General features: G+C 50.0%; 1 protein-coding gene across 2 annotated transcripts in view; it reads right to left on the bottom strand.

Annotated features, from left to right (window-relative positions):
- The window catches only part of GRIK5 (glutamate ionotropic receptor kainate type subunit 5), a 74,666-nt gene that overhangs the window by 6,905 nt on the left and 39,941 nt on the right, over nucleotides 1-27,820 (bottom strand). For both annotated transcript variants that reach the window (XM_055250308.2, XM_063620897.1), the window contains 5 exons: nucleotides 18,328-18,441; nucleotides 18,034-18,143; nucleotides 17,380-17,553; nucleotides 1,440-1,605; nucleotides 521-746 (listed from right to left, as the gene is read on the bottom strand). In XM_055250308.2, coding sequence (XP_055106283.1) covers nucleotides 521-746; nucleotides 1,440-1,605; nucleotides 17,380-17,553; nucleotides 18,034-18,143; nucleotides 18,328-18,441 — 790 coding nt within the window. The remainder of the gene's footprint in view (nucleotides 1-520; nucleotides 747-1,439; nucleotides 1,606-17,379; nucleotides 17,554-18,033; nucleotides 18,144-18,327; nucleotides 18,442-27,820) is intronic.

Genomic DNA, 27,820 nt, shown 5'->3' with positions numbered 1-27,820 from the left:
CCAACACTTTGGGAGGCCAAGGCGGGCGACAGAGCAAGACTCCGTCTCAAAAAAAAAACACCAAACATGTCCTGAAATATAAATAGGCACATGCAAGTCTCCCTACCAGATCCTTCCATCCTTCCCATCCATCTTACAAGCATTTTTCAGCACCTGCTCTGAGCCAGGCTATAGGTTTTACGCAAGAAATAGGAAACAAATAAGACCAGGTCCTCACCCCCACAGGGCCCTTGGGGGAAGACAGCAAGACCCACCACCCACATATACTGAATTGTACACACAGTTTCACTGAATTCTCCCAACAGCTCTGGGAGGGCTGAATTGCTGCTAGGCCTGGTTTTGCAGGTTGGGGGTGTAGAGGCTCAGGATGGTGATGTTGCCTGCCCAAGAGCATACAGCCAGGAGGCCACATGCAACACACCCAGCCTGCCTCGGGGGTGCCTGGCCCGGTCCTGGGCCTGCTCACAGTAGTTTCGGATGCCCGTGGCCCTGCTGTGTTCCACACCGCGCTGTGCCATACCCAGCGGCATGCCGATGCCGTAGCCCTTGGTGTCGAGGAGTCCCCCGATCTGGGTGAGGTTGCAGTTGAGGCGCCGGTGGTACTCGTTCATGGTGGACTCGAGCAGGAAGGCGTAGCGGGAGTTGAGGACGCGGGCAATGCCCTCTTCTGTGCTCTTGACGAACACGCTGGGCTGCTTTGACTGCATGTAGTTCCACATGCGCTGGTACGTTTGGTACCGTGAATTCTGGGCAGGGGGAGCACAAGGGGAAGACGGGAGGGTCTTTCCAGCCAATTCCTTTCCCCGAGCCCTTCTCATCCTCTAGGAAGTCTCCCTCAATCCAGGAGAATGCAAGGTGATCAAAGGAAGACAGAAAGAGCCATAGGCAGAGGAGAGAGATGAGACGGACAAACTGTCCAGGCCAGGTCCAAGTCATCCCCACAGCTGCCGCACCCACCACCCACCTGGGGGCCCGGTGAGTGCACCTCCACCTCCTCCCCCTTAACCCTCTAGCCAGTGGCCCCTGCCCAACTCAGGCCTCCTTTAGACCACTAGGACCTCCCTGCCAAGCTTGCTTTCCTTTTCTTTCCTTCCCACCACCCCAAAATACAAAAGATCAAGCACTTTTCACCTTGAAGGGCCTTCCCTTCTCTCTGTCAGCCCATATTCCTGGTCCCGACCCTTCCGGCAGCCTCCTTGATCCCATTTGGCCCATATGACATTTGATACCACATATGCCTCCCTGCCCTCATTCCCCAGTTCCCTAGCCAGCCAGCTGCGAGCCCCATGACAGCGCAAGTGTGTTTTCTGCTCCCCAGCCTCCGGGCTGTCACTGACAATCAGTCCCTGTGACCCAGGAGACCCTGCCCAGACCCATCCTGAGCTGCTTTGCATGGCAGGGATCCCAACACCACAACTGAGAGGTTCTGGTGGTCCCACCTGGAAGAAGGTCATGGTGGAGCCGGCGTGGATGGTGCCATACTCGATGTTGGTCTGATCTGCCAGGTCATCGGCCGACTCCACAGGCACCTCCATGCGCTGCACGGTGAGGAAGGCGGCCAGGTTGGCCGTGTAGGAGGAGATGATGATCAAGGTGAAGGCCCACCTGAAGGGTGGGAGGGGTGAGCCACGGGCTGGAGTCACCCCCGCTGACCGGCCCCTGTAGCCATGCCCCCTATTGGTGGTGCCCCTCCCAAGTGACCCCAGCATCCGGAAGGCTCAGTGACTGCTGGGTGCAGAAGCGGGGAGTGTGAATTCTGAAGCCAGACTTCCTGGTTGTAAATATTGCATCCGGAGACTTCTACTTCCAGATATAAAAGAGTAAGATGGTCTGGAAATACCCTCCCACCATAAACAGCTAAAGAGCTGGACAGAATACAGGAAACTTTTTTCTTTTTTTTTTTGAGACAGATCTTGCTCTGTCGGCCAGGATGGAGTGCAGTGGCACGATCTCAGCTCACTGCAACCTCTACCTTTGGGGTTCAAGTGATTCTCCTGCCTCAGCCTCCCGAGTAGCTGAGATTACAGGTGCCTGCCATCACGCCCAGCTAATTTTTGTATTTTTAGCAGAGACGGGGTTTCGCCATGTTGGCCAGGCTGGTCTCGAACTCCTGACCTCAGTTGATCCACTTGCCTCAGCCTCCCAAAGTGCTGGGATTACAGGTGTGAGTGACCACGCCCGGCCAGGAAACTATTTAAAGACATAGGACAACAGACATCATAGGACTGTGATCCCTGAGAAGAGAAACAAAATGATTCTTATCATTGTCCAGGCTGCTTGGCTGGATTTAATTTACAGGAAGGGAAGCCCAAACAGCCCAGCAATCCTGCTGAGTTGCAGAGACAGAGACTGGTGATCAGGCAGGCCAAGACGGCTGGAATTTGGGGGATAGAGTGCCTGAGAGGAGGGAGCTGCAAAGAGATAGAGGGTTCAGAAACCGGTGGTCCCCTTGAGTCTTTGGCTGAATATCAATCTATGCATGCATGGGGTGAAACTCTGTGGGGCTGGACAAGAGCAACTTTCAAGGAGAGAACAATTCTTAGAGTTCACACAGGGCTGAGAGTCTTTTGAGCTCCCTGCAGCCAGAGTAGAAAGATTTCATTGAATACATGAGACATTCAGTAGAGACTCAAAAGTGTAACATACTAGAAATAGGATTAAGTTAGCCCTAGAATAAAGGCAATGCTAAAGCTGCACTAAAAGAGCTTAAAAACAGGCCTAGAAGTATCAAAGTAATTCACAAGTAACTTATCTAGATTCCAGAAAAAGTCTCTAATACTCTTTAAAGAAATACATTCAGCAATGTAAACAATGTCTGTTATGTAATTTTTTTTTTTTTTTTTTTTTTTTTTTTTTTTTTTTTTTTTTGAGACAGAGTCTCACTCTGTCACCCAGGCTGGAGTGCAGTGGTGTGATCTTGGCCACTCCCAGCTTCAAGTGATTCTCCCGCCTTAGCTTCCTGAGTAGTTGGGATTACAGGCACCTGCCAGCACGCCTGACTAATGTTTGTATTTTTAGTAGAGATGGGGTTTCACCACGTTGGCAGGTTGGCCTTGAACTCCTGACCTCAGGTGATCTGCCCACCTCGCCCACCCAAGGTGCTGGGATTACAGGCATGAGCCACTGTGCCCAGCCTATTACGTAATTTTTTTTAAAAAGACAAGGTTGGGCACAGTGGCTCACACCTGTAATCCCAGCATTTTAGGAGGCTGAGGTGGGCGGATTGCTTGAGGCCAGGAGTTCAAGGGCAACCTGGCCAACATGGCAATACCCCGTCTCTACTAAAAATACAGAAATTAGCTGGGTGTGATAGCACACACCTGTGATCCCAGCTACTTGGGAGGCTGAGGCACGAGAATCGCTGGAATCCAGGAGGTGGAGGTTGCAGTGAACTGAGATCACCACTGCACTCTGGCCTGAGCAACAAAGCAAGACTCTTGTCTCAAAAAAAAAAAAAAAAAAGGACCAGGTAAACAAAGGTGCAGGAAAATGTGACCTAAAACCAAGAGAAAAATCACTCAATTGCAACAGACCCAGAATTGACATAGATGATGATGGAATTAGCAGACAAGGACATGAAAACAGCTATCATAAATATATTCAGAATGCTCAAGAGTATAAAGAAAAACATAAACGTAATGAAAGGAACAGAAGACATAAAAAAGAAGTGAACAGAACTTTTAGAGAATGATATACACACATCTGAAAGAAAAATTTTACTGAAAGAGATTACACAGATTAGACACTGGCAGCAGAAAAGATGAGGGAATTTGGGCCAGGCATAGTAGCTCATGCCTGTAATCCTAGCACACTGGGAGGCCGAGGTGGGAGGATCAGTTGAGGCTGGGACTTTGAGATAAGCCTGGTCAACATAGCCAGACCCTGTCTCTACAGAAAAATAAAAAAATTAGACGGGTGTGGTGGTGCCTGCCTATAGTCCCAGCAACTTGAGAGGCTGAGGTGGGAGGATCACTTGAGGCCAGGAGTTTAAGGCTACAGTGAGCCTGGTTGTCACTGCACTCTAGTCTGAACGACTAAGTGAGACCTTATCTTTATTTTTTAATTTTATTTATTTATTTATTTTTTTGAGATGGAGTCTCGCTCTGTCCCAAGCTGAAGCTGGAGTGCAATGGTGCGATCTCGGCTCACTGCAACCTCCGCCTCCCGGGTTCAACTGATTCTCCTGCCTCAGCCTCCTGAATAGCTGGGATTACAGGCACCCGCCACCATGCCCAGCTAATTTTTGTATTTTTCATAGAGACGGGGTTTCGCCATGTTGGCCAGGCTGAGACCTTATCTTTAAAAAAAAAAAAAAAGGCTGGGCGCGGTGGCTCACGCCTGTAATCCCAGCACTTTGGGAGGCCAAGGAGGGAGGATAACCTGAGTTCAGGAGTTTGCGATCAGCCTGACTAACATGGCGAAAACCCGTCTCTACTAGAAATACAAAAATTAGCCAAGTGTGGTGGTGCATGCCTGTAATCCCAGTTACTCAGGAGACTGAGGCAGCAGAATTGCCTGAACCTGGGAGGCCGAGGTTGCAGTAAGCTCAGATTGTGCCACCGCACTCCAGCCTGGGCAACAGAGTAAGACTTTGTCTCAAAAAAAAAAAAAAAAAAAAAGCCAGGCACGGTGGCTCACGCCTGTAATTCTAGCACTTTGGGAGGCCGACGTGGGCGGATTGCCTGAGCTCAGGGGTTCTAGACCAGTCTGACCAACATGGAGAAATCCCGTCTCACTAAAAATACAAAATTAGCCAAGCGTGGTGGCGCATGCCTGTAATCCCAGCTACTTGGGAGGCTGAGGCAGGAGAACTGCCTGAACCCAGGAGGTGGAGGTTGCTGTGAGCTGAGATCACGCCACTGCACTCCAGCCTGGGCAACAACAGTGGAACTCCATCTCAAAAAAAAAAAAAAAAAAAAAAAAAAAGATTAGAGAATTTGAAGACTGCAATAGAATCTATCCAAAATAAAGCACAGAAAGGAAAAAGTGATGAAAATGAGCACAGAGCCTCAATGGCCTGAGAAATAAGTGGCTTTACCTATGCGACTGGAGTTCCAGAAAGAGAGGAGAGAAAGGGATAACCGAAAAAAAGTCTGATGAAGTAATGGCTTACAACTTTTCAAATTTGATGAAAACCATAAACTTGCAGATGTAAGCTCCATAAACCCCAGGTAGGCTAAACACACATATTTATAAAACGCACCAAGACACATTATAATCAATTGCTGAAAACCAGCAATAAACAGAAAACATCTTAAAAGCAGCTAGAAGGGGGGAAACATATTACATTCAGAGAATCAAAGATAACAGTGCCAGTCGACTTCTTGTCAGAGAGTGTGCAAGCCCAAAGACGATGCAACATGCTGAAAGAAAAATCAAAACAAACTGTCAACCTAGAATTCCACAGCAGGCAAAAATATCCCTCAAAGAAGACACACTAACACATTTTTCATACAAAACCAAGGCTGGAAGAATTAATTGCCAGCAGACCGCACAGCAAGAAATATTAAAGGAAGTTCTGCAGGTAAAAGAAACACAACACCAGATAGAAACGTGGATGTACCGGAAGGGGTGAAGGGCACTCTCTTCAAATGGTAGATTTGTGGGTAAATATAAAAGATATATTCCTCACTTTCAAATTTCCTTACGAAGCATTTAGTGGTTTTGTTTTGTTTTTGAGACAGGGTCTTGCTCTGGGGTGGAGGGGCGTGAACACAGCTCACTGCAGCCTCAACCTCCTGGAACCAAACAGTTCTCCCACCTCAGCCTCCCACATAGCTGGGACCACAGGCATGCATCACCATGCCTGGCTAATGTTTCTCAGTTTTTGTAGAGATGAGGTGTCGCTATGTTGCCCAGGCTGGTGTTGGACTCCTGGGTTCAAGGAATCCTCCTGCCTCGGCCTTCCAAAGTGTTGGGATTACAGGCTTGAGCCACCACACCCAGCTGCATTTACTAACACACACACACACACACACACACCCCTAATGTATTGTGGGGTTCGTAAGATATGCAGAGCTCAAAGGACAGGAGGGTGAGAGGAACATATCATGTTGTCAAGGTCTTATATCTTATGTGAAATGGTATAATGTTACTTGATAGTATTTTGTGGCTGGGCATGGTGGCTCACGCCTGTAATCCCAGCACTTTGGGAGGCCGAGGCAGGTGGATCACGAGGTCAGGAGATCGAGACCATCCTGGCTAACATGGTGAAACCCCATCTCTACTAAAGATACAAAAAAATTAGCCAGGCATTGTGGCGGGCGCCTGTAGTCCCAGCTACTTGGGAGGCTGAGGCAGAAGAATGGCATGAACCCAGAAGGCGGAGCTTACAGTGAGCCGAGATCACGCCACTGCACTCCAGCCTGGGCAACAGAGCGAGACTCCGTCTCAAAAAAAAAAGTATTTTGTAATAAATTAAAGATCCATATTGCAAACCCAGAAAACCACTAAGAAAAATAAAACAAAGAAGTATAGTTAACAAGTCAAGAGTAGAGATAAGCAGAATCTTAAAAATCCCAACAGGCCAGGCACACTGGCTCACGCTGTAATTCCATCACTTTGGGAGGCCAAGGTGGGCAAATTGCTTGAGCTCAGGAGTTTGAGACCAGCCTGGGCAATGAAGTGAGATCCCGTCTCTACAAAACATTTTAAAAATTAGCTGGGCATGTTAGAGCGCACCTATGGTCCTAGCTACACAGGAGGCTGAGGCAGGAGGATGGCTTGAGCCCAGGAGTCGTGTTCATGCCACTGCACTCCAGCGTGGGTGACAGAGTGAGACCCTGTCTCAAAAAGAAAAGAAAAGAAAAGTCCCAGTAAACCCCCTAAAGGTAGAAAAAGAGGAAAAAGGGAACAAAGAACAGATGGAACAAATAGCAGGTTGGTAGATTTAAACCTAACCATATCAGTAATTACATTAAGGGTAAGTGGTTTGAACCAGCGGCTGGCTAACTATGGCCCACAGGCCAAATCTGGCCTGCTGTCTATTTTTGTACAGCCCCATAAGCTAAGAATGGTTTTTACATATACATATATGTATATGTATATATGTATATAAACATGTATGTATATATGTGTATATACATGTGTGTATATATGTGTATATACATGTATGTATATATGTGTATATACATGTATGTATATGTATATATGTGTATATACATGTATGTGTGTATTTATTTATTTAGAGACAAGGTCTCTCTCTGTTGCCCAGGCTGGAGTGCAGTGGCACGATCTCAGCTCACTGCAACCTCTGCCTCCCAGGTTCAAGCAATTCTCCTGCCTCAGCCTCCCAAGTAGCTGGGACTACAGGTGCACACAGCCACGCCTGGCTAATTTTTTGTATTTTGGTAGAGAAGGGGTTTCATCTTGTTGCCCAGGCAGGTCTAGAACCCCTGAGCTCAGGCAATCTGCCCGCATTGGCCTCCCAAAGTGCTAGGATTACAGACGTGAGCCACCACACCTGGCTGGTTTTCACATTTTTAAATGGTTAAGATGAAATCAGAAGAACAGGCTGGGCGCAGTGGCTCACACATATAATCCGAGCACTTTGGGAGGCCAAGGTTGGGCCCAGGAATTGAGACCAGCCTGGGCAACATGGTGAAACCCTATCTCTACAAAAAGCCAGATTTGGTGGCACGTGCCTGTGGTTCCAGCTACTCAAGAGGCTGAGGTGGGGGGATTCCTTAAGCCTGGGAGGTTGAGGCTGCAGTGAGCCAAGATTGTACCACTGTACTCCAGCCTGGGCAACAGAGTGAGATACTGCCTCAAAAAAAAAAAAAGGAATATTTTATGACACATGACTTATATAAAATTCAAATTTCAGTGTCAGTATCCATAAATAAAGTTTTATTGGAACACAGCCACACTCATTCATTTAATGTATCATCTACAACAGCTTCTATACTACAATGGAAGATTGACTAGCTGGAACAAAGACCATATGACCAACAAAGTCCAAAATATTTACTTAGGGCCAGAGCAGTGGCTCATGCCTGTAATCCCAGCACTTTGGGAGACTGAGGCAGGAAGATCGCTTGAGGCCAGGAGTTCAAGACCAGCCTGGGCAACAAAGTAAGAACTTTCTACAAAAAAAAAAAAATGAAAATAATAAAAAATTAGCCAGGCATGTAGTCCTAGCTATTCAGTAGGCTGAGGCAGGAAGATCCCTTGAGCCCAGGAGTTTGAGGCTGTAGGGAGCTATAAACACACAGCACTCCAGCCTAGAGACAAAGCAAGACCCTCTCTAAAAAAATAAGAATAAAGATAAAGATTTAAAAACATCTTTACTTAGAGAAAATATAAATGTTTGAGGTGATGGATTTCCCAATTACCCTGATCCCAGCATTTCAGGATGCTGAGGTGGGAGGACTGCTTGAGCCCAAGAGTTTGAGACCAGCCTGGGCAACACAGTGAGACTTCATCTCTACCAAAAATAAAAAAATTTAGCTGGGTGTGGTGGCGCACGCCTGTGATCCCAGATACACAGGAGGCTAAAGTGGGAGGATCACTTGAGCCTGGGAGGTTGAGGCTGCAGTGACCCGTGATCACACTACTGCACTCCAGTCTGAGTGACAGAGCAAGGCTCCATCTCAAAAAAAGAAAAAAAAAATCACCTGTACTCCCAAAAATATGTACAACTATTACATATAAATAAAATTTAAAAGAAAAATTACTGGCCAGACATGGTGGCTCACACCTGTAATCCCAGCACTTTGGGAGGCCGAGGCGGGTGGATTGCCTCAGCTCCAGAGTTCAAGATCAGCCTGGGCAACATGGTGAAACCCCATCTCTACTAAAATACAAAAAATTAGCCAGGCGTGCTGGCGTGCGCTTGTAGTCCCAGCTACTTGGGAGGCTGAGGCAGGAGAACTGCTTGAACCCGGGAGGCAGAGGTTGAGTTGAGTGCACTGCACTCTAGCCTAGGCAATAGGTCAAAACTCCATCTCAAAAAAAAAAAAAAAAATTTACTATTTGGCCCAATGCAGAAAAAGTTGGCCAAACCTTGCTCCAAGTCCTAAGTATATACTGTTTATAACAAACACACTTGGGGATGGACATGGTGGCTCATGCCTGTAATCCCGGCACTTTGGGAGGCAGAGGCAGGTGGATTACTTGAGGTCAGGAGTTCGAGACCAGCCTCGCCAACATGGTGAAACCCTGCCTCTACTAAAAATATAAAAATTAGCTGGGTGTGGTGGCATGAACCTGTAGTCTCAGCTACTTGGGAGGCTGAGGCAGGAGAATCACCTGAACCCAGGAGGTGGAGGTTGCAGTGAGCTGAGATGACACCATTGCACTCCCCAATACTCACCACACACTCGGTCAGGTGTGGTGGCTCATAGCTGTAATCCCAGCACTTTGGGAGGCCAAGATGGGAGGATCACTTGAGCCCAGGAGTTCAAGACCTGCCTGGGCAACAAAATGAGACCCTATCTCTATTTAAAAGAAAAGAAAAGGAATGCTCTTTAAATATAATCATCTAGATGGGTCGAGAGTAAAAGAATGGGGAAAAGATATGCTATGCAAACATTAAGCATAAGAAAGCCAGAGTGCCTATATTAGTATCAAATAAAGTTAACTTCAGAACAAGGAATGTTACCAGGAATAAGGAGAGACATTATATAATGACACGGGTCAATTCACCTAGAGGACATAACGTCCTAAACATTTGTGTGCCTAATTACAAAGCTTCAACATGCATGAGGCAAAAATGGATAGAATTGAAGAGAAACAGATACATTTCCTGCAATTACAGGGTGAGATTTCAAAACTCCTCTCAATAATTGATGGAACAAGTAGAAAATCAGTAAGGATAGAGAAGACTTGAATAACATGATCAACCTACTGGCCCCAATTAACCCCTATAGAACACTGCACCCACCAACAGCAGAAACACATTCAATGCAACTCCACATAGAACATTTACCAGGACAGACCATATGCTGAGCTCTAAAGCAAGTCTCAATAAATTTAAAAGGATTGAAGTCCTCTAGAGAATGTTCTCTGACCACAATGAAGCTAAATTAGAAATCAATCACAGAAAGATCTCTGGAAAATCCCCAAATCCTGTCTTCTCCATCACTGCCTTGCTGTGTGACCTTGGAATTGTGCTGCAGTTTCCTCACCTGTGAAGTTAGTAAAATTGTAGGCCCTTCCTCACTGGGTTTTGTGAAGAGTGACTGAGTTCATCTGGCACACAGCAAGTGCTATGCAAGTGTTTGCTCTCATTGTCTTGGTGACACAGGACCGACCTGGGAGAATAGACTCCCACCAGACTGGCTGCAGGACCCCGGAGCAACCGCTTGTCTTACCGTGGCCCCCTCTGTCCTCCCTCCTGGCAAGTAAGAATGGCCAGGGTCCCTGTAGACCATATAGATCTGAGGGGCCTGAAGGCAGAGGAGATGCTGAAAAAGGCCTCCCAGACCTCCCACCCTCACATTCACAGCATGTAATAATGAAAACAGCAGCTGTCCTCTGCAGAACACATGTGCAAAGCTATGCTAGGCACTGGGATGGGGATGGAGTGAGGGCTTGATAGAGAGAGATGAATTAAACAGCCTCCTGCAAAATAAAACCAAAACCCCAAGACACAAAGACCCAGGGTCTGACTCAACCTCTCCAGAAACCAAGTCTCTCCAAACCCATCTTACAGGTCAATGCTGCCATTCATGCAAAACAAAATTATCTGGCCAGGCACAGTGGCTCACCCCTGTATCCCAGCACTTTGGAAGGCCAAGGTGGGTAGATCATCTGAGGTCAGGAGTTTAAGACCAGCCTGGCCAACATGATGAAACCCTGTCTCTACTAAAACTACAAAAAGTTAGCCAGACGTGGTGGCTGGCACCTGTAATCCCAGCTACTCGGGAGGCTGAGCCAGGAGAATCGCTTGAACCCGGAAGGTGGAGGTTGCAGTGAGCTGAGATCGTGCCACTGCACTCTAGCCTGGGCAACAAGAGCAAAACTCCGTCTCAAAAATAAAAAAATAAAAACAAAACAACAACAACAAAAATTACTCAGTGCCCAGTACAAACCGGGCACCCTCCAGCCCCTGAGGACACAGTGTGGATGACTGGTGGTGGTGATGGGGCCACTAAGGCAGCAGAGGGAACACAGACTGGGAGTCAGATTTGGGAGTAAAGACATGAGCTCTGTTTTGCACAAGGTGAGTTTGGAGATGCCTGTTGGGCTCCCAAGAGGAGCAATCCCAGGGGGCTGGACACATGGAGGGGTCTTGAGATGACTTCGGAAGTGTCAGTATGCGCATAGCATGGAAAGTCCAGCAGCAGATGAGATGGCCCCTGACAAGGTGTATGGAACAGTGGTCTCTGGCGGGGAGGGCACCCTGGGAGGTGTTTGGTAAAGTGTGGGCCGCTGGTGGTTAGAGTAGGACAGCCGGATAATTCGAGGCCTGGTCTGAACAACGGGGAATACCTGTTCTGTGATTATCTGAGCCTAACTCCTTGGTACATTAAAAACCCAAGTATTTTTTTTGCATGATTATAATATAAACCAAAATCTCCAGAAATGCACCTCTTGTTTTAATCGAGGGATGACTGGATGCTGTTTTGTTTGGAACTTTGTTGAGAGCTGCTCACTGTTGGAGGAAATCATCTATCTCTGACAGCAACTCCACTCGAACTCGAGACCCAAGTCAAGACCCTTGCACCAGCTGCATTAGCAAATCATCACGTTCACAGTGACTTGTATTTACACAAACATACTCATTTGTCAACTATTTTGATGTGTCAGATATCAAGTGGCAACATAATTCTGTTAAATGATCTTACTTCTCATCATGCCACTTACTCATTCTAAGCAGGCGCCGACTGTCGCATTCTGTCTTCTGGTGTAGCCACACCCAGGCATTTGTGTATTGCCAGAATATTATTTTATTAGAAGTCACTTCCCTGCTTTTTCTCCTTCATATTGCAATTAGGGCGTTATATTGATTTTTTGCAAATTATGTGTGTAGGAAGATATATTACCCTTGAATTTCAGCTCAGTGTGGAAAAGGACGTATTAAAAAATATTTGTTATAAAAAGAGAGTGTTGGGTCTGCAAGTACTGAAAACTCACTGGTGTAAGCGAGAAGCCCCATTTGAGGGGTGGCAAAGGCAAAAGGAACCCACAGCAAATGAAACAGGACCAGAGAGGTTGGAGGAAACCAGGAGGACACAGAGCCTAGAAGCAAGAAGAGAGTTTCTAGAAGGGTGGCTAACTGGGCGAATGCTGCCTGGAGGTAAGACAGACTGGAGGCATGGATAAGGGGTTGCATGTGCCCCTGGTGCAGCTGGGGTTGGGGGAAGGCAGGCAAAGCCAAGCTACTGGCTAGATCTGAGGTTTTGTGGTTTTCTGGCCAAGAGGGTGTGAGGAAAGGAGGACCTGGGGAAAAGTTGAGGACAATGGCTGCAGAGACAGCCTAGGAACCACCTGGAGATGGATGAGTGAAAGCAGGCAGGGCTCAGAGAATGGGAAGAGGGAGGTCAGAAGACTCATCGCACCAAGTGACCAAGGGAGAGTCGAGAGGGATGGGGGCCATGGTCAGAGTGAAACCTTAGAAATATTGACTCCTGGCCAGGCATGGTGGCTCACGCCTGTAATCCCTGCACTCTGGGAGGCCAAGGCGGGTGGATCACGAAGTCAGGAGATTGAGACCACCCTGGCTAACATGGTGAAACCCCGTCTTTACTAAAAATACACACACAAAAAAAATTAGCTGGGCATGGTGGCAGGCACCCGTAGTCCCAGCTACTCGGGAGGCTGAGGCAGGAGAATGGCGTGGACCCAGGAGGCGGAGCTTGCAGTGGGCCGAGATCGCACCACCGCACTCCACACTGGGCGACAGAGTGAGACTCTGTCTCAGAAAAAAAAGAAAAGAAAACAAATAAAGAAATGTTGATTCTCAGCCAGGTGCCGTGGCTCACACCTGTAATCCCAGCACTTTGGGAGGCCGACCTAAGTGAGTGGATCACTTGAGGTCAGGAGTTAGAGATCATCCTGGCCAACATGGCAACACCCCATCTTTACTAAAAATACAAAAATTAGTGAAGCAAGGTGGTGCACACCTGTAATCCCAGCTACTTGGGAGGCTGTGGCAAGAGAATCACTTGAACCCGGGAGGCGGAGGTTGCAGTGAGCCGAGATCGTGCCACAGCACTCCAGCCTGAGTGACAGAGCAAGACCCTGTCTCAAAAAAAAGGGGGGGGGGGAAAGAAACATTAACTCCTGAGGCAGAGCTGTCCTGAATAGTGACAAGCCCTCAGGTGTGGCTGCATGATGCTGTGGGCTGAGGGGGCCCTGGAGAGGAGGGGCCCAGGTAGTGGGCTCTGGCCAGGCTGCTGCAGGTCAGCTACCAGCCAAGTCCTCGAGGGTGATGGCAGCAAATCCCACCCCTACACTGGACCCTGAGTCCCATGAGGGCGGGGACTGGCCTGCTGAGTCATGGTGCTACATCACATCTGAAGATTCTCAAACATCTGCTGAATGAGTGAATGTGTGGGAGGACTTTGGGTGCAGAAGAGAGTGGGCCCCAGGGCCAAAGGCTCCGATGAGGGAGGAAACATGAGTGGGGGCTGTCCGGGTGACAGCGATGGGAAGGGGCAGAAAACAGCTGGCTAGAGAGTGTGACCCTCAGGAAGAGGGCCCCTGGCTGGGCGGCAGAAGCAGTGGCTGGCAGAGACAAGGCCACTGGTATCCCCCAACCCTCCTGTGAGGACGCCACTAGATTTGTCACGGCAGGTCTCCTGGGCGCCCTCTCAGCACCTCACACACCTGGCCCTCTCCCTCTGTCTAAAATGCTCCTCCCTCTCCTTGGCATGGATGACTCTGTTTCTGCCTTTAGGACTCAACCCAGTTCACCTCCTCAGGGGACCCTTCTCTGACTGCTCCCATGCTCTACTGTTCTGTTACTGTATCCTGTTTGGTTCCTCAATAGCACATTTTATGTGCATCTGCAAAATCATTATATGGAAAATATTAGTACATTTCACTTGGACTGTGTGGCCGGCAGAATAGGCCCCATCTACCAGCACCAAAGAAGTCTCTATCCTAATCCCCGGAACATGTGAAGATGTGACCTTATTCAGCAAAAGGGACTTTGCAGCTGTGATTAAGTTAAGGATCTGGATATGGGGGGATTACTCTGGATTATCCAGGAAGGCCCAAAGGAACCACAAGGGTCCTTATGAGTGGAAGAAGGAAGTTAGAGAGAGAGATTTGTGGATCCTATGCTGCTGGATCTGAAGATGGAGGAAGGGGCCACAAACCAAGGAATGCAAGTGGCTTCTAAACACTGGAAAAGGTAAGGAAACAGATTCTCCCCCTGGAGCCTCCAGAAGGAACTAGCCCTGCCAGGAACTTGATTTTACCCCATTGAGATCTATTTCAGACTTCTGACCTCCAGAACTATAGGAGAATAAATGTGTATTGTTTTAAGCCACCAAATTGGTGGTAATTTTTTGCAGTAGCAATAGGAAACAAATAGGGCTTTCACTGGGTTTTTTAGGGTTTTGTTCTTTTTTTTTTTTTTTTTTTTTTCATTTGAGACGGTCTCACTCTGTCATCCAGGCTGGAGTGCCATGGCACGATCACAGCTCACTGTAGCCTCAACATCCCGGGCTCAAACAATCCTCTACAGGGGTATCATTTGAAATGATGCCCATCCAAAACCGTTTTAAAAAGCCATCAAGACTAGCAAGTGTCCAAGTCAGTGGACCAAGTGAATTGCTAATGCCTGCCATACCGCAGTTAGTTCCACTTAGTTAGGAGAAGGAAAAACCTGCCACCTATTAAGGTTAGTCTTGAATTGAAAAAGGCACAAATAAATAATATCTTTGGGACCTATTCTTTGAATAAAACAGGATGTCCAGTGTTGATTTATCTGTTTATTTGTTTATTCTCAGCTCCTCTGCCTCTCCAGGGCAGGAATGGGGCTGATTCCTCACCTGAGTGCCTGGCACATGGACAGGCTCAACAGGCATCTGTGAAATTGTTAGAGGCATGTGAACCAGAGCAACTCCATCTTGAATAGGAGCTGGGTAAAATGAGGCTGAAACCTACTGGGCTGCATTCCCAGACGGTTAAGGCATTCTAAGTCACAGGATGAGATAGGAGGTTGGCACAAGATACAGGTCATAAAAACCTTGCTGATAAAAGGGGTTGCGGTAAAGAAGCCAACTAAAACCCACCAAAACTAAGATGGCCACGAGAGTGACCTCCAGTCGTCCTCACTGCTACACTCCCACCAGCGCCATGACAGTTTACAAATGCCATGGCAACATCAGGAAGTTACCCTATATGGTCTAAAAGGGGGAGGCATGAATAATCCACCCCTTGTTTAGCATGTCATCGAGAAATAACCATAAAAATGGGCAAACAGCAGCCCTCAAGGCTGCTCTGTCTTTGGAGTAGTCATTCTTTTATTTATTTATTTATCGAGACAGAGTCTTGCTCTGTTGCCCAGGCTGGAGTGCAGTGGGGAGATCTCAGCTCACCACAACCTCTGCCTCCTGAGTTCACGCAATTGGAGTAGCTATTCTTTTATTCCTTTACTTTTTAAATTAACATGCTTTCACTTTATGGACTTGCCCTGAATTTTTGCTTGTGGGAGATCCAAGACCCCTCTCTTGGGGTCTGGATCAAGACTCTTTTCCTGTAAAAGAATGACCATGGATGAGTGAATCCTGTGGTTGGGAGGTGAGGAAGAAGTGTTCCTCAAGAAGGCCAGATACCTGGGGTTGCCCTGGAGAGGCTCCCAAGGGCCTTGAGGGCTAGGCTGAGCTTGGACAGTGCTGAGGGCCCACTGGCATGGGGGAAGGAGCCTGGTCCTGGCCCCAGCCCGGCCCTGCCTCTAACTGACTACACAGTCTTTAGCAAGCTACTCCTTCTCTCTGGGTCTCAGTCTCCTAATCCATAAACAGGGAGCATATTCCCTGTTGCAAGCATTCTCCTTGGCTCTCCATGGTTCTCGTGAGGAACAGGAGGTGAGAAGAACTGCAGGAACAGCAACCAAGTCCAGCTGCTATTTAAAGCCAAAGGTAGCAAACGCGTATGCTTACGGAGGCCAGGCCAGCAGGCGACTGCAGTGGGCAGTGGGAATGGGGGTGGACGGGAGCAGACTGTGACACCAGGCAGGAATGCCAGCCAAGCACTGCCAGATCTCCCCGAGTTTCAAGGAAAGCAAGAAATCTAAATTTGTGAGTGAATTTGCTCCAAGTGTTGGCATCCAATTCCCAGTTTCTTAAAACTGTGGGCCAAGGCTGGGCACAGTAGCTCACACCTGTGATCCCAGCACTTTGGGAGGCCGAGGCGGGCAGATCACTTGATGTCAGGAGTTCAAGACCAGCCTGGCCAACATGGTGAAACCCTGTCTCTACTAAAAATACAAAAGTTAGCCAGGTGTGCCGGGCGCGGTGGCTCATGCCTATAATTCCAGCACTTTGGGACGCCAAGGCAGGTGGATCGCAAGGTCAGGAGTTCGAGACCATCCTGGCCAACATGGTGAAATCCTGTCTCTACTAAAATACAAAAAGCTAGCCGGGTGTGGTAGTGCGTGCCTGTAGTCCCAGCTACTTAGGAGGCTGGGGCAGGGGAATCGCTTGAACCCGGGAAGCAGAAGTTGCAGCGAGCCAAGATCATGCCATTGCACTCCAACCTGGCAAGAGAGCGAGACTCTGTCTCAAAAAAAAAAAAAAAAAAGGGCAGGAGAATCGCTTGAGCCTGCGAAGTGGAGGCTTCAGTGAGCTGAGATGGTGCCACCGCACTCCAGCCTGGGTGACAGAGGGAGACTCTCTCAAAATAACAACAAAAGCAACAACAGTAACAAACCTGTGGGCCAGACACCACAAGCTGTGGGTGTCTGCCGTCTGACATGTAGTTTCTTGGGGCTTGGGACAGGGGCAAAAAAGTTCTGTCTGAGATACTGGGTCCCTGTGGGACTTCGAGAAAACATCTAGGCAGTGAAGGCTGTCCTGGTGCGGAGATTCTATGTCCCTGTGATGACCAGGGCAATGTCCAAGACAGTGACACTGATCCTGTTACGATTGTACCCCCCCACCCACACAAGGCTGTCGGGCTCACAGAGCGCTCTTCCATAGCAGCCTCACTGAATCCTCACAACCCTGAGATGTGGGCATCTTTCTCCCCATCTTTCAGGGAAGGTCACTGAGGCAAAGGGAGGGGTGCGGTCTGGCCAAGCTCACACAGCCAGTGAGCGGCAGAGCTGGAGCTCAGCTCTCCCCACCCCATTCCTCGTCACATAGCTCTGCAAGGGAAAACAGGGAATCAAATCTGCCAGGAGATGCCACAGCCCCAACCCCATCCAGGCCTCGGATGGGTCCCTCCCCCGCCCCGGGCAGAGGCAAATAGAAAGCTTCTCACCAGACTCCGCTGACACAGCGCGTGGACAGTGCCCGGGGCATGATCTCCGAGCCCTGCTGCATGAAGCCCCCCACGGGAAACCACAGGCTGTTGCCCAGCGTGTACTGGTTCTCCAGGATGTGGGGGCGTGCCCGCAGGCACGGGTGCGGGTTATACCACTCGTAGGGGCTCAGCCTGTGGAGAGACGTGCAGCGGGTGGATGGGGCCCAGAGCCCAGGTGGGGAGGAAAAGGAGAGAAGCAAAGGAAAAAGGTAAAGTCACGGTGATCAGAAGAAAGGGGGAGAGATGGAAAAAGGAGCGAAATGGACAGAAGCACACAGAGGAAAGGCAGACAGAGATGCACAGAGATGGAGATAGAAGAGGCAGAGAGAGACACAGAGATGCACAGAGAGAAATAGAGAAGGGAGGAGGCAAAAAAGGGAGAGGCGGGAAGGGGAGAGACCTGAACAGAGAACCACAGAGCACAGTCAGAGCCACAAGGGGAAGAATGAGACTCAGACACAGGGTACAAAATTGAGAACAGAGAGTGCAGGGAATCCGAGGCCCCAAAGGGAAGGCCAAGGACAGTTCCGAGAGAGAAGAGGCAGGTCGGTCCCAGAGGCCTCGGCTCGTGCCTCCTCCAGCCCCTTCCTTCCCAGTAGGCAGTGGACTCACCTGGCAGCCAGAAACAGGACGCAGCTGACAGCCAGATAGGCAAGAAGCATGAAGAGCCACACAGCAGGGGAGAAGGGGTCCAGGAAGGAGAAGTAGCCAGGCTTGCGGCCCTGTGGGGAGAGGGAGTGAAACCCGGAGCCACCCCTGGCCTAAGCCTCACACCCAGCCCCTGCCCTACCAGGGACTTGGAAGCCTGACCGGCCCATCTGAGGTCCTGGGGGAGTCTGGCTCCCACTCGCAGCCCCTGAGCCTCCATGCCAGGCAAGCAGCCCATGGTCTCCAGGGGAACCATACCATGTGCACTCGGTAGAGGATGCTGATCCCCAAGGTCATAAAGGGCTTGGAAAAGTCGATGACCTTCTCCCGCTCAGCTGTGATGGTGAAGGCGGCCACAGCCAGGTCTGCCTTCTGCTGGAGGGGAAGCCAGGCGGGGGTGGAGGGGGGCACAGGGGAAGACAGAAGTGGACAGTTAGAGAAATGCACAGACAGTGAGCAACTGAGGGAGGCGAGAGAGAGAGAGGTAGGGAGGGGAAGGGGCCAGGAGCATGGACTGACTCCAGGAGCCCACCTTGGGCCTGAAACTGGACCCTCATCGCATGTCCATCCTCATCATCTCACGTCTCCAGGCACACTGACTCCGTCCCCTAGGCCTCAACTGCGCCCCAGCATCAAGGGCTGGAGATGGAGGGGTTCCCCAAACTCCAATTCAAGCAGCAACTTCTCCCTAGGGCCATAAAAGAGCCAAGGTCCTGAAGGGGCTGAGACTGACAGCACTCGAGATAATACAGGCCCGGACAGAACACAGAGCAGGGAGAGAGGATGTAGGGCCTAGAAATGACCCCAGGTGGGGAGGAAGGGTGCAGGTCGGCATGTGTCCACAGCCAGTGGAGACATAACCCAGGCCCCAGCCCAGTGTATAGTCAGGGAGATAGGGCACAAGCCCCAAACAGCATCCTGGTCAGGAGACGACACTGGTACCAAAGCACAACCCTGGATGAAGGAGAGATGGTCCAGGCCCAAAACTTCACCTGGAGTCAGAAATAGATGGCACAGGACCCAGATACAAACCCAAGGTTGGTGAGAGATGGCACAGGCACAAATGATAACCACGAGGTAGGTAGAGGTGGCACAGGCTGAAAACAAAATCCACGGTCAAAGACACAGCAGACAGGCCCACTGTGAAATCCAGGGTCCGGGAGAAAGGACACAGACCCCAGAGATGACCCCAAGCAGAGAGGGAGATGGCACAGGCTAAACAGCTAAAGCCGGGTACAGGAGAGATGGCACCAGCCTCAATATAACTGAGGAGCAGAGTGAGACAGCACAGCCCTGAAGCATCATCCAGAGGCGGCGGTGTGGCAGGGGCCCAGAATGTGGATTCGGAGAATCTCTCTGGGAATTCCTGGGTGTTGAGCATAGGGAGCTTCTATCCCCTTTGTTGTACACTTGCCACTTTTATGACTAATACGTGAATTGTCGTAGGAATCATCACAGCTAATACAGGACTCCAGTTATTTTAAGCACCCACTGGGGGCCTGTCCTAGCAAGGTCCTGCATGGTGGCCACATCCTCATTTCAGAGAGGAGGAAGCAATGGCCTTCCAGGTGGGCTCCGATCCTGGGGCCAGGCGCTCAGGACCCCACTTCCTCCTGAAAGCCTAAGGGCCCCCCATCTTTTGTTCCCACACTGGCCTTCTCCTCACTCATTCCTGGGGCCATGCCTCGGGCCAAACACCTGCCTCTTGCTGGGCCGGGCGAGGACAGTGGCTCTGCTCCTGAAACACTGCTCAGATCTGTCCATTTCTCTACAACTCCACCACCCGGGCCTGGGCCACTGGTATCTCACTCCTGACTACAGCACTGGCCGCCTCATCAGCGCCCCCTACCGCCACTCATAACCTCCCAGTCCATTCCTCACATATAAGCCAAGAGGACAGTCTCCTGTTTAAAACCTGCCATGGCTTCCCCCAGCACCTAAGACAAAACCTTCTCATGGCCAAGAGGCCCTGGCGACCTAGGGCTCAGCTGCTCTGCCAGCCTCCCCTCATATCTTCTGTCTTGCCAGCTCTGCTCCAGCCATGATGGCCTGTTTTTTCCTCAATGCAGCAGGCTCACACCCGCCTCAGGGCCTTTGCACATGCTCTCCCCCAAGCTCTTCTTCCCCATTCCAGGCTCCCATCACACCCAGCCCTTCAGCCCTCCCCAAAGCAGCCTCCAGACCCCACCTCACTCCCACCCTAGGATCCTCTCTCACATTCCCCATGGCCCCCCCCTTTTTTTTTTTGAGATGGAGTCTCACTCTGTCACCCAGGCTGAAGTGCAGTGGCACAATCTCAGGTTACTGCAATTTCTGCCTCCTGGGTTTAAGCGGTTCTCCTGCCTCAGCCTCCCGAGTAGCTGGGATTACAGGGGCATGCCACCATGCCCGGCTAATTTTTGTATTTTTTGTAGAGATGGGGTTTCACCCTATTGGTCAGGCTGGTCTCGAACTCCTGACCTCAGGTGACCTGCCCACCTCAGCCTTCCAAAGTGTTGGGATTACAGGCGTGAACCACCGCGCCTGGCCCCATCGCCCTGTTCTTAGCACAACTGGAGATGGCCTTGCTCAGGTGCTTGGTAATAGGCTGTCTTCACTCCATTACAGGTTCCTTGCCTGTCTGGCTCAGTGAGGCAGCCTGGAGCCCGCAGAGAGCAGGTTCCCAACAGATCCTGCTCGGGTTTGACTGAGTACAGCCTCTCTGACTGGCATTCCAGGCAGCCGACAGCTCCCCCACCCCGTTCCTGGGCCACTTGCCACCCTTCTCTCGTGCTAGCTTCTTTCTGGCTATGCCTGAGGCGTCTGTCCACTCTGTAGAGCTGGATCCCATCCATCCTTCCAGGGCTCCTCACACCTTCACTCCTCTGGGAAGCCATTCATGGACCCCCACTCCCTAGACACCACTTGATCTCAACAACTCGCTCAATTTGGAAAATATCTGTCTCTTCTCTGCCTCTGCTGCTAAACCACAGGCGTTTCAGCAGCAAGGCCAGCTGGACATGTCATGTGTTTCTGGCACTGCTCAGGGGCCAGCTTAGAGCAGGATCTGCTGTGTCTCATGTCCCATCCTCCTCCGCTGAAACCCAGGAATGTTGCTGCTTCCTCTGGGGCCCTCCCAGATGCAGAGACCTCTCCTTCTCTGGTGCCACAATGAAACCTCACGCAATCAGACACTTGCACGCACACAGCACTTACCCCGTGCAGCCACTGTCCCAGGGTTTTCCCCAGAGTAGCCTGTTTGGTCCCCAATGCAGAGGGACCTCCATTTCTACCATTTTACGCATGAGGAAACTGAGGCACAGAAACTAAGCCTCTTGCCACAGTTGACCCCTGGATTCGGAACCACTCCCCTCCTAGGGGCTTTATCTGCCTGCTGCCCTGGTCCCTCCACGGCTGGGGGTGTCTGAGGTCAGGCCCAGGTGAGTGACTCCTCCCTGGATCCCAGGGAGTTCAAGAAATGAGGGCTGACTGATGGGAGGAATCAGTGAGTCCTTGAACCTCTGGCCAATATGGCGGCAGCAGCAGCCTCCACCTCTCCCTGACACTGCTCCACATCCAATCTTCTAACCAGCACCATCCCAGGCAGAAGCATGGGGGTTGTCCTGTACACAGCCTCTCCCTCACCCCTCACTGCACCCATCCTCAAGCCCCCTGATTTTGACCCCTAAACACCTCTGGAACGGAGTCACTGCCCTCTGCCTCCACCGCCCACACCCGCCCAGGCTACCATCTCTGACTGAATAGCTCGTCTCTGCCTCCCAGGACACACAGCCTGCAGCCCCAGAGATCCCAACATATGACAGTCTGGTCACAGTATTCCCCTGCTTAGATTCTGCAATGGGCTGGGCACAGTGGCTCATGCCTGTTAACTCAGCACTTTGGGAGGCCGTCAGGAGGATTGCTTGAGCCAAGAGTTCAAGATCAGCCAGGGTAATGTAGCAAGACCCCATCTCTACTAAAACTAAAAATAAATAAATAAATTCTGCAATGACTCTGCCTGTTTGTATTTTTATTTTTAGGGACAGTATCTTGCTTTGTTAACTAGGCTGGAACGCAGTGGTGCAATCATAAGTCACTGCAAACTCCTCGAGTGATCCTCCCACCTCAGCCTCCTGAGTAGCTGGGACCACAGGTGCGAGCCACTATGCCTGACTAATTTTATTTATTTCTTAGAAAGACCAGGGTCTGGCTATGTTCCCCAGGCTGGTCTCGAAATGCTGGGCTCAAGTGATCCTCCTGCCTCAGCCTCCCAAAGTGCTTGGATTACAGGCATGAGACACGGCACCTTGTTCTTTTTATTATTACTATGTTTTTTTTTTTTTTGAGACCAAGTCTTGCTCTGTAGCCCAACCTCTGCCTCCTGGGTTTCAGCGATTCTCCTGCCTCAGTCTCCCGAGTAGCTGGGACTACAGGCAGATGCCACCACACCCGGCTAATATTTTATTTTTAGTAGAGATGGGGTTTCACCATGTTGGCCAGGTTGGTCTCGAACTCCTGACCTCAGGTAACCGGCCTGCCTCAGCCTCCCAAAGTGCTGGGATTACAGGCATGAGCCACCGCACCCGGCCCTATTTATTATTATTATTATTTTTTTTGGAGACGGAGTCTTACTTGTCACCCAGGCTGGAGTGCAGTGGTGCAGTCATGGCTCAGTGCAACCTCCACCTCCCGGGCTCAAGCAATTATCCTGCCTCAGCCTCCCGAGTAGCTAGGATTACAGGTGAATGCCACCATGCCCAGCTAATTTTTGTATTTTAGTAGAGATGGGGTTTCGCCATGTTGCCCAGGCTGGTCTTGAACTCCTGACCTCAGGTGATCCACCTGCCTCAGCCTCCCAAAGTGCTGGGATTACAGGCATGAGCCACCACATCCGGCCACCTTGTTCTTAAACTGTCATCCAAACGCCTCACCCGGCCCAGTGAGGCCCTGACCACACCTATCACCCCAATAAGACTATGTGCCACACCTGTTCCCCTTATGAGACCCTGTCTTACACCTGGCCCCAAAACATCCCACACCATCCAGCCCCCACAGCCTCACCCCCTACCATCTTGCCCTGTGTCCCACATTGCAGGCACACTGCCCTTTCCATTTGTTCATTATTTCATTTATTTACCTGCCTGACAAATATTTGCAGAGCGCCCTCCACTAGCCCAGCACAATTCTAGCTTTGGGGATATGGTAGTGAATAGAAACATACAATGTCAGGTAGTGACAAGTGCTGTGATGAAAAATCAAGCAGGCAGCAAGATAGAGACTGGAGGGAGATGCTGTTTTGGATCTGCTCCCCACTGTTGCAATGGGGGTCTTATTTGAATAGCAACACGAAGGAAGTGCAGAAAAGGCAGGAGAAGACCTAGGGGGGAAGGTTCCAGGCTGAGGTATCAGTGGGTTCAGTCCCTAGGGTGGGAAGAGACTTGCAGCATCCAGCAAGGCTGGAGCAGAATAGGAGGGGCAGGAAAGGCAGCAGAGTGGGGCCCAGAGCCTGGCAGGGCCTTGCGGGCCACAGTAAGGTAACTGGATTCTGCACCTTGGGCAATAGAGGACATTGCATGAGGATGTCATATAGGAAGGTGTGAACAGAGGGTGACATTATCAGACCGCAGGCACAAGAGTGGATGTGGGAACCAGGGAGCCAACTGCAGATGCCCATCACGGTGCTGGGGGCAGGACTGAGTGGCAGCACTGGTGGTGGAGAGACACAGTGAGATTTGGGTCTCATCTGAAGGTGGGATGGAAGGATCCTAAATGCTGCAAGTTCCTCCTAGGCTCCTCCCAGAGCCTTTGGAGCCCCCTTCCCTCCTCCTACTCACTTTTCATTTCTAAAAGAAAGGCTTATTTATTTGTTTTTGTTTTTGAGACAGGGTTTTGCTCTGTCACCCAGGCTGGAGTGCAGTGGTGTGAAAATGGCTCACTGCAGCCTCAAACTCGGGCTCAAGCGATTCTCTTACACCTCAACCTCCTCAGTAGCTGGGACTACAGGTGTATGCCACCTCGCCTGGCTAATTTTTTCATTTTTTGTAGAGATGGGGGTCTCACTATGTTGCCCAGGCTGGTCTTGAACTCCTTGGCTCAAGCAATCCTCCCACTTTGGCTTCCCAAAGAGCTAGGATTACAGGCGTGAGCCACCATGTATGGTAAAAGACCTATTTCTTAGAGATGACTTCCCCACCCTGATATATACCCTCTAGCCCCTACCCTGATGGGCTCCCTCACAGTTATTTAATCTCCGAAATGAATTCAGGAAGAATTTGAATGATAAGTCACCTGTAATGATGGGGGGGTGTCATCTAAATGCCCAAAGCCAATCAAAGCACTTGTGATAGTCCCTCAGCTCCCAACCCATCCTGTATACCCTGTTCTGTGCAAACCATATTCCTGCTTTGCCTGCTGCACCCTGCCAGGCTCTGCCAGTAAGGGGCGCTAGAGGGAGGTTGCCAGACTGAGGAGGGAGGAGAGATTGCTCCTTCCTGTCTCCTCTCCCACACCAGCCACCTTCCGCCCCCTCAGGCAGCATCGTTTCTTCTCCTGGCAGCAGATGAATCTGGTGTGCAGCTTCCCAACATCTACAAACCCATCTCATCCAGCCTCTCTCCAGAACCCAGTGCCAGTTGCAGGCACCTCTCCCCAGGGTCTGACTTTCAGCTCCACAGAGCCCTTCCTCTAAGTTTCCAAGAGTTTCAGCTCTTCCCTTTCTTCATTCAGAACTAGGGATGTGGCCACTTCCTGCCATGATACCTCCATGACACTTGAGAGTGAGAGGTGGGAAAGCTATGGCCCTTGGGCCAAGTCCAGCCCATCTGCCTGCCTTTGTACATCAAGTTTTAGTGGAACACAGCCACGCCCACTGTATTGTCCATGACTACTTTCCATACAACAGAAGAGCTAAGGAGTTGTGACAGTAAGGCCTCAAAGCTGAAAATACTTACACTCTGGCCAGAAAAAGCTGGCTAGGTCAGTGCAGTGGCCCATGCCTATAACCTCAGCACTTTGAGAAGCCAAAGAAAGAGGATTGCTTGAGCCCAGGAATTCGAGACTAGCCTGGGCAACACAGTGAGACTCTGTCTCTACAAAATTTTTTTTTTTCTGAGACAGAGTCTTGCTCTGTAGCTGGCCTAGAGTGCAGTGGCACGATCTCAGCTCACTGCAACCTCTGCCTCCTGGGTTCAAGCAATTCTCCTGCCTCAGCCTTCCGAGTAGCTGGGACTACAGGTGTGTGCCACCATGCCCAGCTAATTTTTGTCTTTTTAGTAGAGATGGCGTTTCACCACGTTGGCCAGGATGGTCTCAATCTCCTGACCTCGTGATCCGCCCTCCTCAGCCTCCCACAGTGCTGGGATTACAGGCGTGAGCCACTGAGCCTGGCTGCTACAAAAACTTTTAAGAATTAACTGAGCATAGGCATTTGAGAACAGCCTAGCCAACATGGTGAAACCCCGTCTCTACTAAAAATACAAAAATTAGCCAGGCCTGGTAGCAGGTGCCTGTGTAATCCCAGCTACTTGGGAGGCTGAGGTTGCAGTGAGCCGAGATCACGCTACTGCACTCCAGCCTGGAGGACAAGAGTGAGACTTCGTCTCAAAACAAACAAAAAAACCGTAGAGGTCTGCACCATGAGCTAGCCAGTGGTGCTTGCTCAAGGCTCCATACAGCATTCCTATTTGCCATCAATACTTTGCGAATGAATCTCCCAATCTGCTGGTTACATCTGGCCCAGGTGGCAGATCAGCTCACATGCAGCCTGGACTGGCTGCAGAGTCTTTGACGCTCTGGACCTCACTCCAAATGAAAAGCCTTATGGGGTGTATGGAAAGTAAATGGATTGAAGTAGCACATCCCAATGTGGTATGAGTTGCCACCAAAATCCAAAAAGTCCACCAAATGTCACAGCATCAACCAAACAGCACCCCCTCCTCAGCAGTCTAAGTCTCAGCTCTGTGGGGCCCCACCTCTAAGCTTCTAAGTTTTCATCTTTCAAACTCTTCTCCTTGTCCCTTAAGGACTAAGGGTGGTAGCTGCTTTCTGCCATTGCTACTGCCATGACCTCTTAGTTTTCTTTTTACCCCTTAAGTTAGCTGGTTGACAATTTTACATTTAGTTAACAATTCTTTATACTAAATACTCTCTGTTCAAATACCTGATATGATTCTATTCAAGTAAATGGAGCTGGGTTTTGTTTTGTTTTTGGTTTTGGCTTTTTTTGAGACAGAGTCTCGCTGTCGCCCAGGCTGGAGTGCAGTGGCACGATCTCGGCTCACTGCAACCTCTGCCTCCTGGGTTCAAGCGATTCTTGTGCCTCAGCTTCCTGAGTAGCTGGGATTACAGGTGCGTGCCGCTGTGTCTGGCTAATTTTTGTATTTTTAGTAGAGATGGGGTTTCACTGTGTTGGCCAGGTGATCCACCCACCTCAGCCTCCCAAAGTGCTGGTATTACAGGTGTGAGCCACCGTGCCCAGCCCGGGTTTTGTTTTTGTTTTTGAGGCAGGGTCTTGCCCTCTCGCCCAGGCTGGAGTCCAGCAGCGTGATCATAGCTCACCGTAGTCTCGAACTCCCAGGCTAAAGTGATCCTCCCACCTCAGTCGTCCAAGTAGCTGTGACTATAGGCATGCGCCATGCCCAGCTAATTTTTTTTTTTTTTTAACGTTTAGTAGAAACAAGGTCCTGCTATGTTGCCAAGGCTGGTCTTGAACTCCTGAGCTCAAGCAATCCTCCTGCCTCAGCCTTCCAAAGTGCTAGGATTACAGGCATGAGCCACTGTGTCTGGCAACCGGTGCTGTTTTGTACCCAGACTGGACCCTGTCAGACTGCCATCTGCCAGGTTTAATGCCAGCCGCACTTACTCAACTACTTCCTGCTCATCAGATCTGATCAGCATAATGTTGTCAATGTAGGGGAGTAGTGTGAGGCTATGTGGACTGTAGAGTTCAAGTTCTTTGTAGCCTAAATCAGGTCAGAAAGTGGGAAAGTTGATGTCACACTGAGCAAGACTGTGAAGATGTGAACCTTGCCTTCTGGTAGCCCTTGGAAATTGGTATGGAGAAAAAAGCATCTGCTAGGTTAGTAGCTCACACCAGCTGCCAAGGGCTGTGCTGACTTGCTCCAGTAGAGAAACTTCATTTGGGACAGCAACTGCAATTGGAGTCACCCCGATCACGTTGACAATAATCCAAAGTCATTCTTCCAAAATCCATCTGCCTTCTGTACAGGCCAAACAGGCCAGCTGAATGTAGATGGGATCACTACCCCTGCTTCTTCCAAGCTGTTAATGGTGACACTAATCTCCACAATTTCCACAAAGGATAGAGAATTGCCTTTGAATTACTATTCTGGGAAAGACAGGGAGTTCTAGGACCTTCCACATGGCTCTTTCTACCATAATGGCCCTGATTCCATGGGTCAGTGCGCCAACGTGGGATTCTGCCAGCTACCATGTGTGTCTATTCCAGTTATACAGCCAGGAACTGGGAAAACACAGGGTGGGGTCATGGCCCCATCAGGCCCCTTCTGAGTTAACCTGGGCTCAGATTCCATCAATCACTTGACCACATAAGTCCCACTGTGTGGTCTACCAGTCAAAGCAGGAAAAATCAAAATGATGCGCCATCCATGAAAATGACAGGGAGTTGTCTAAATAGCTAAAAGCCGATAAAAACACTCAATGCTGAGAAGGAGCCTATATAGAAACTGTTGTAGTCTTTCTGGAAAATAATTCAACAAAATATCACAAAAGCCACAAAAAGGGTCTTCTTCCA

This window comes from Symphalangus syndactylus, chromosome 17 (genome assembly GCF_028878055.3).
Source record: "Symphalangus syndactylus isolate Jambi chromosome 17, NHGRI_mSymSyn1-v2.1_pri, whole genome shotgun sequence".
Lineage (NCBI taxonomy): Eukaryota > Metazoa > Chordata > Mammalia > Primates > Hylobatidae > Symphalangus > Symphalangus syndactylus.
The sequence above is the reverse complement of the archived record's forward strand: the minus strand, read 5'-3'. Positions and strand labels throughout refer to the sequence as shown.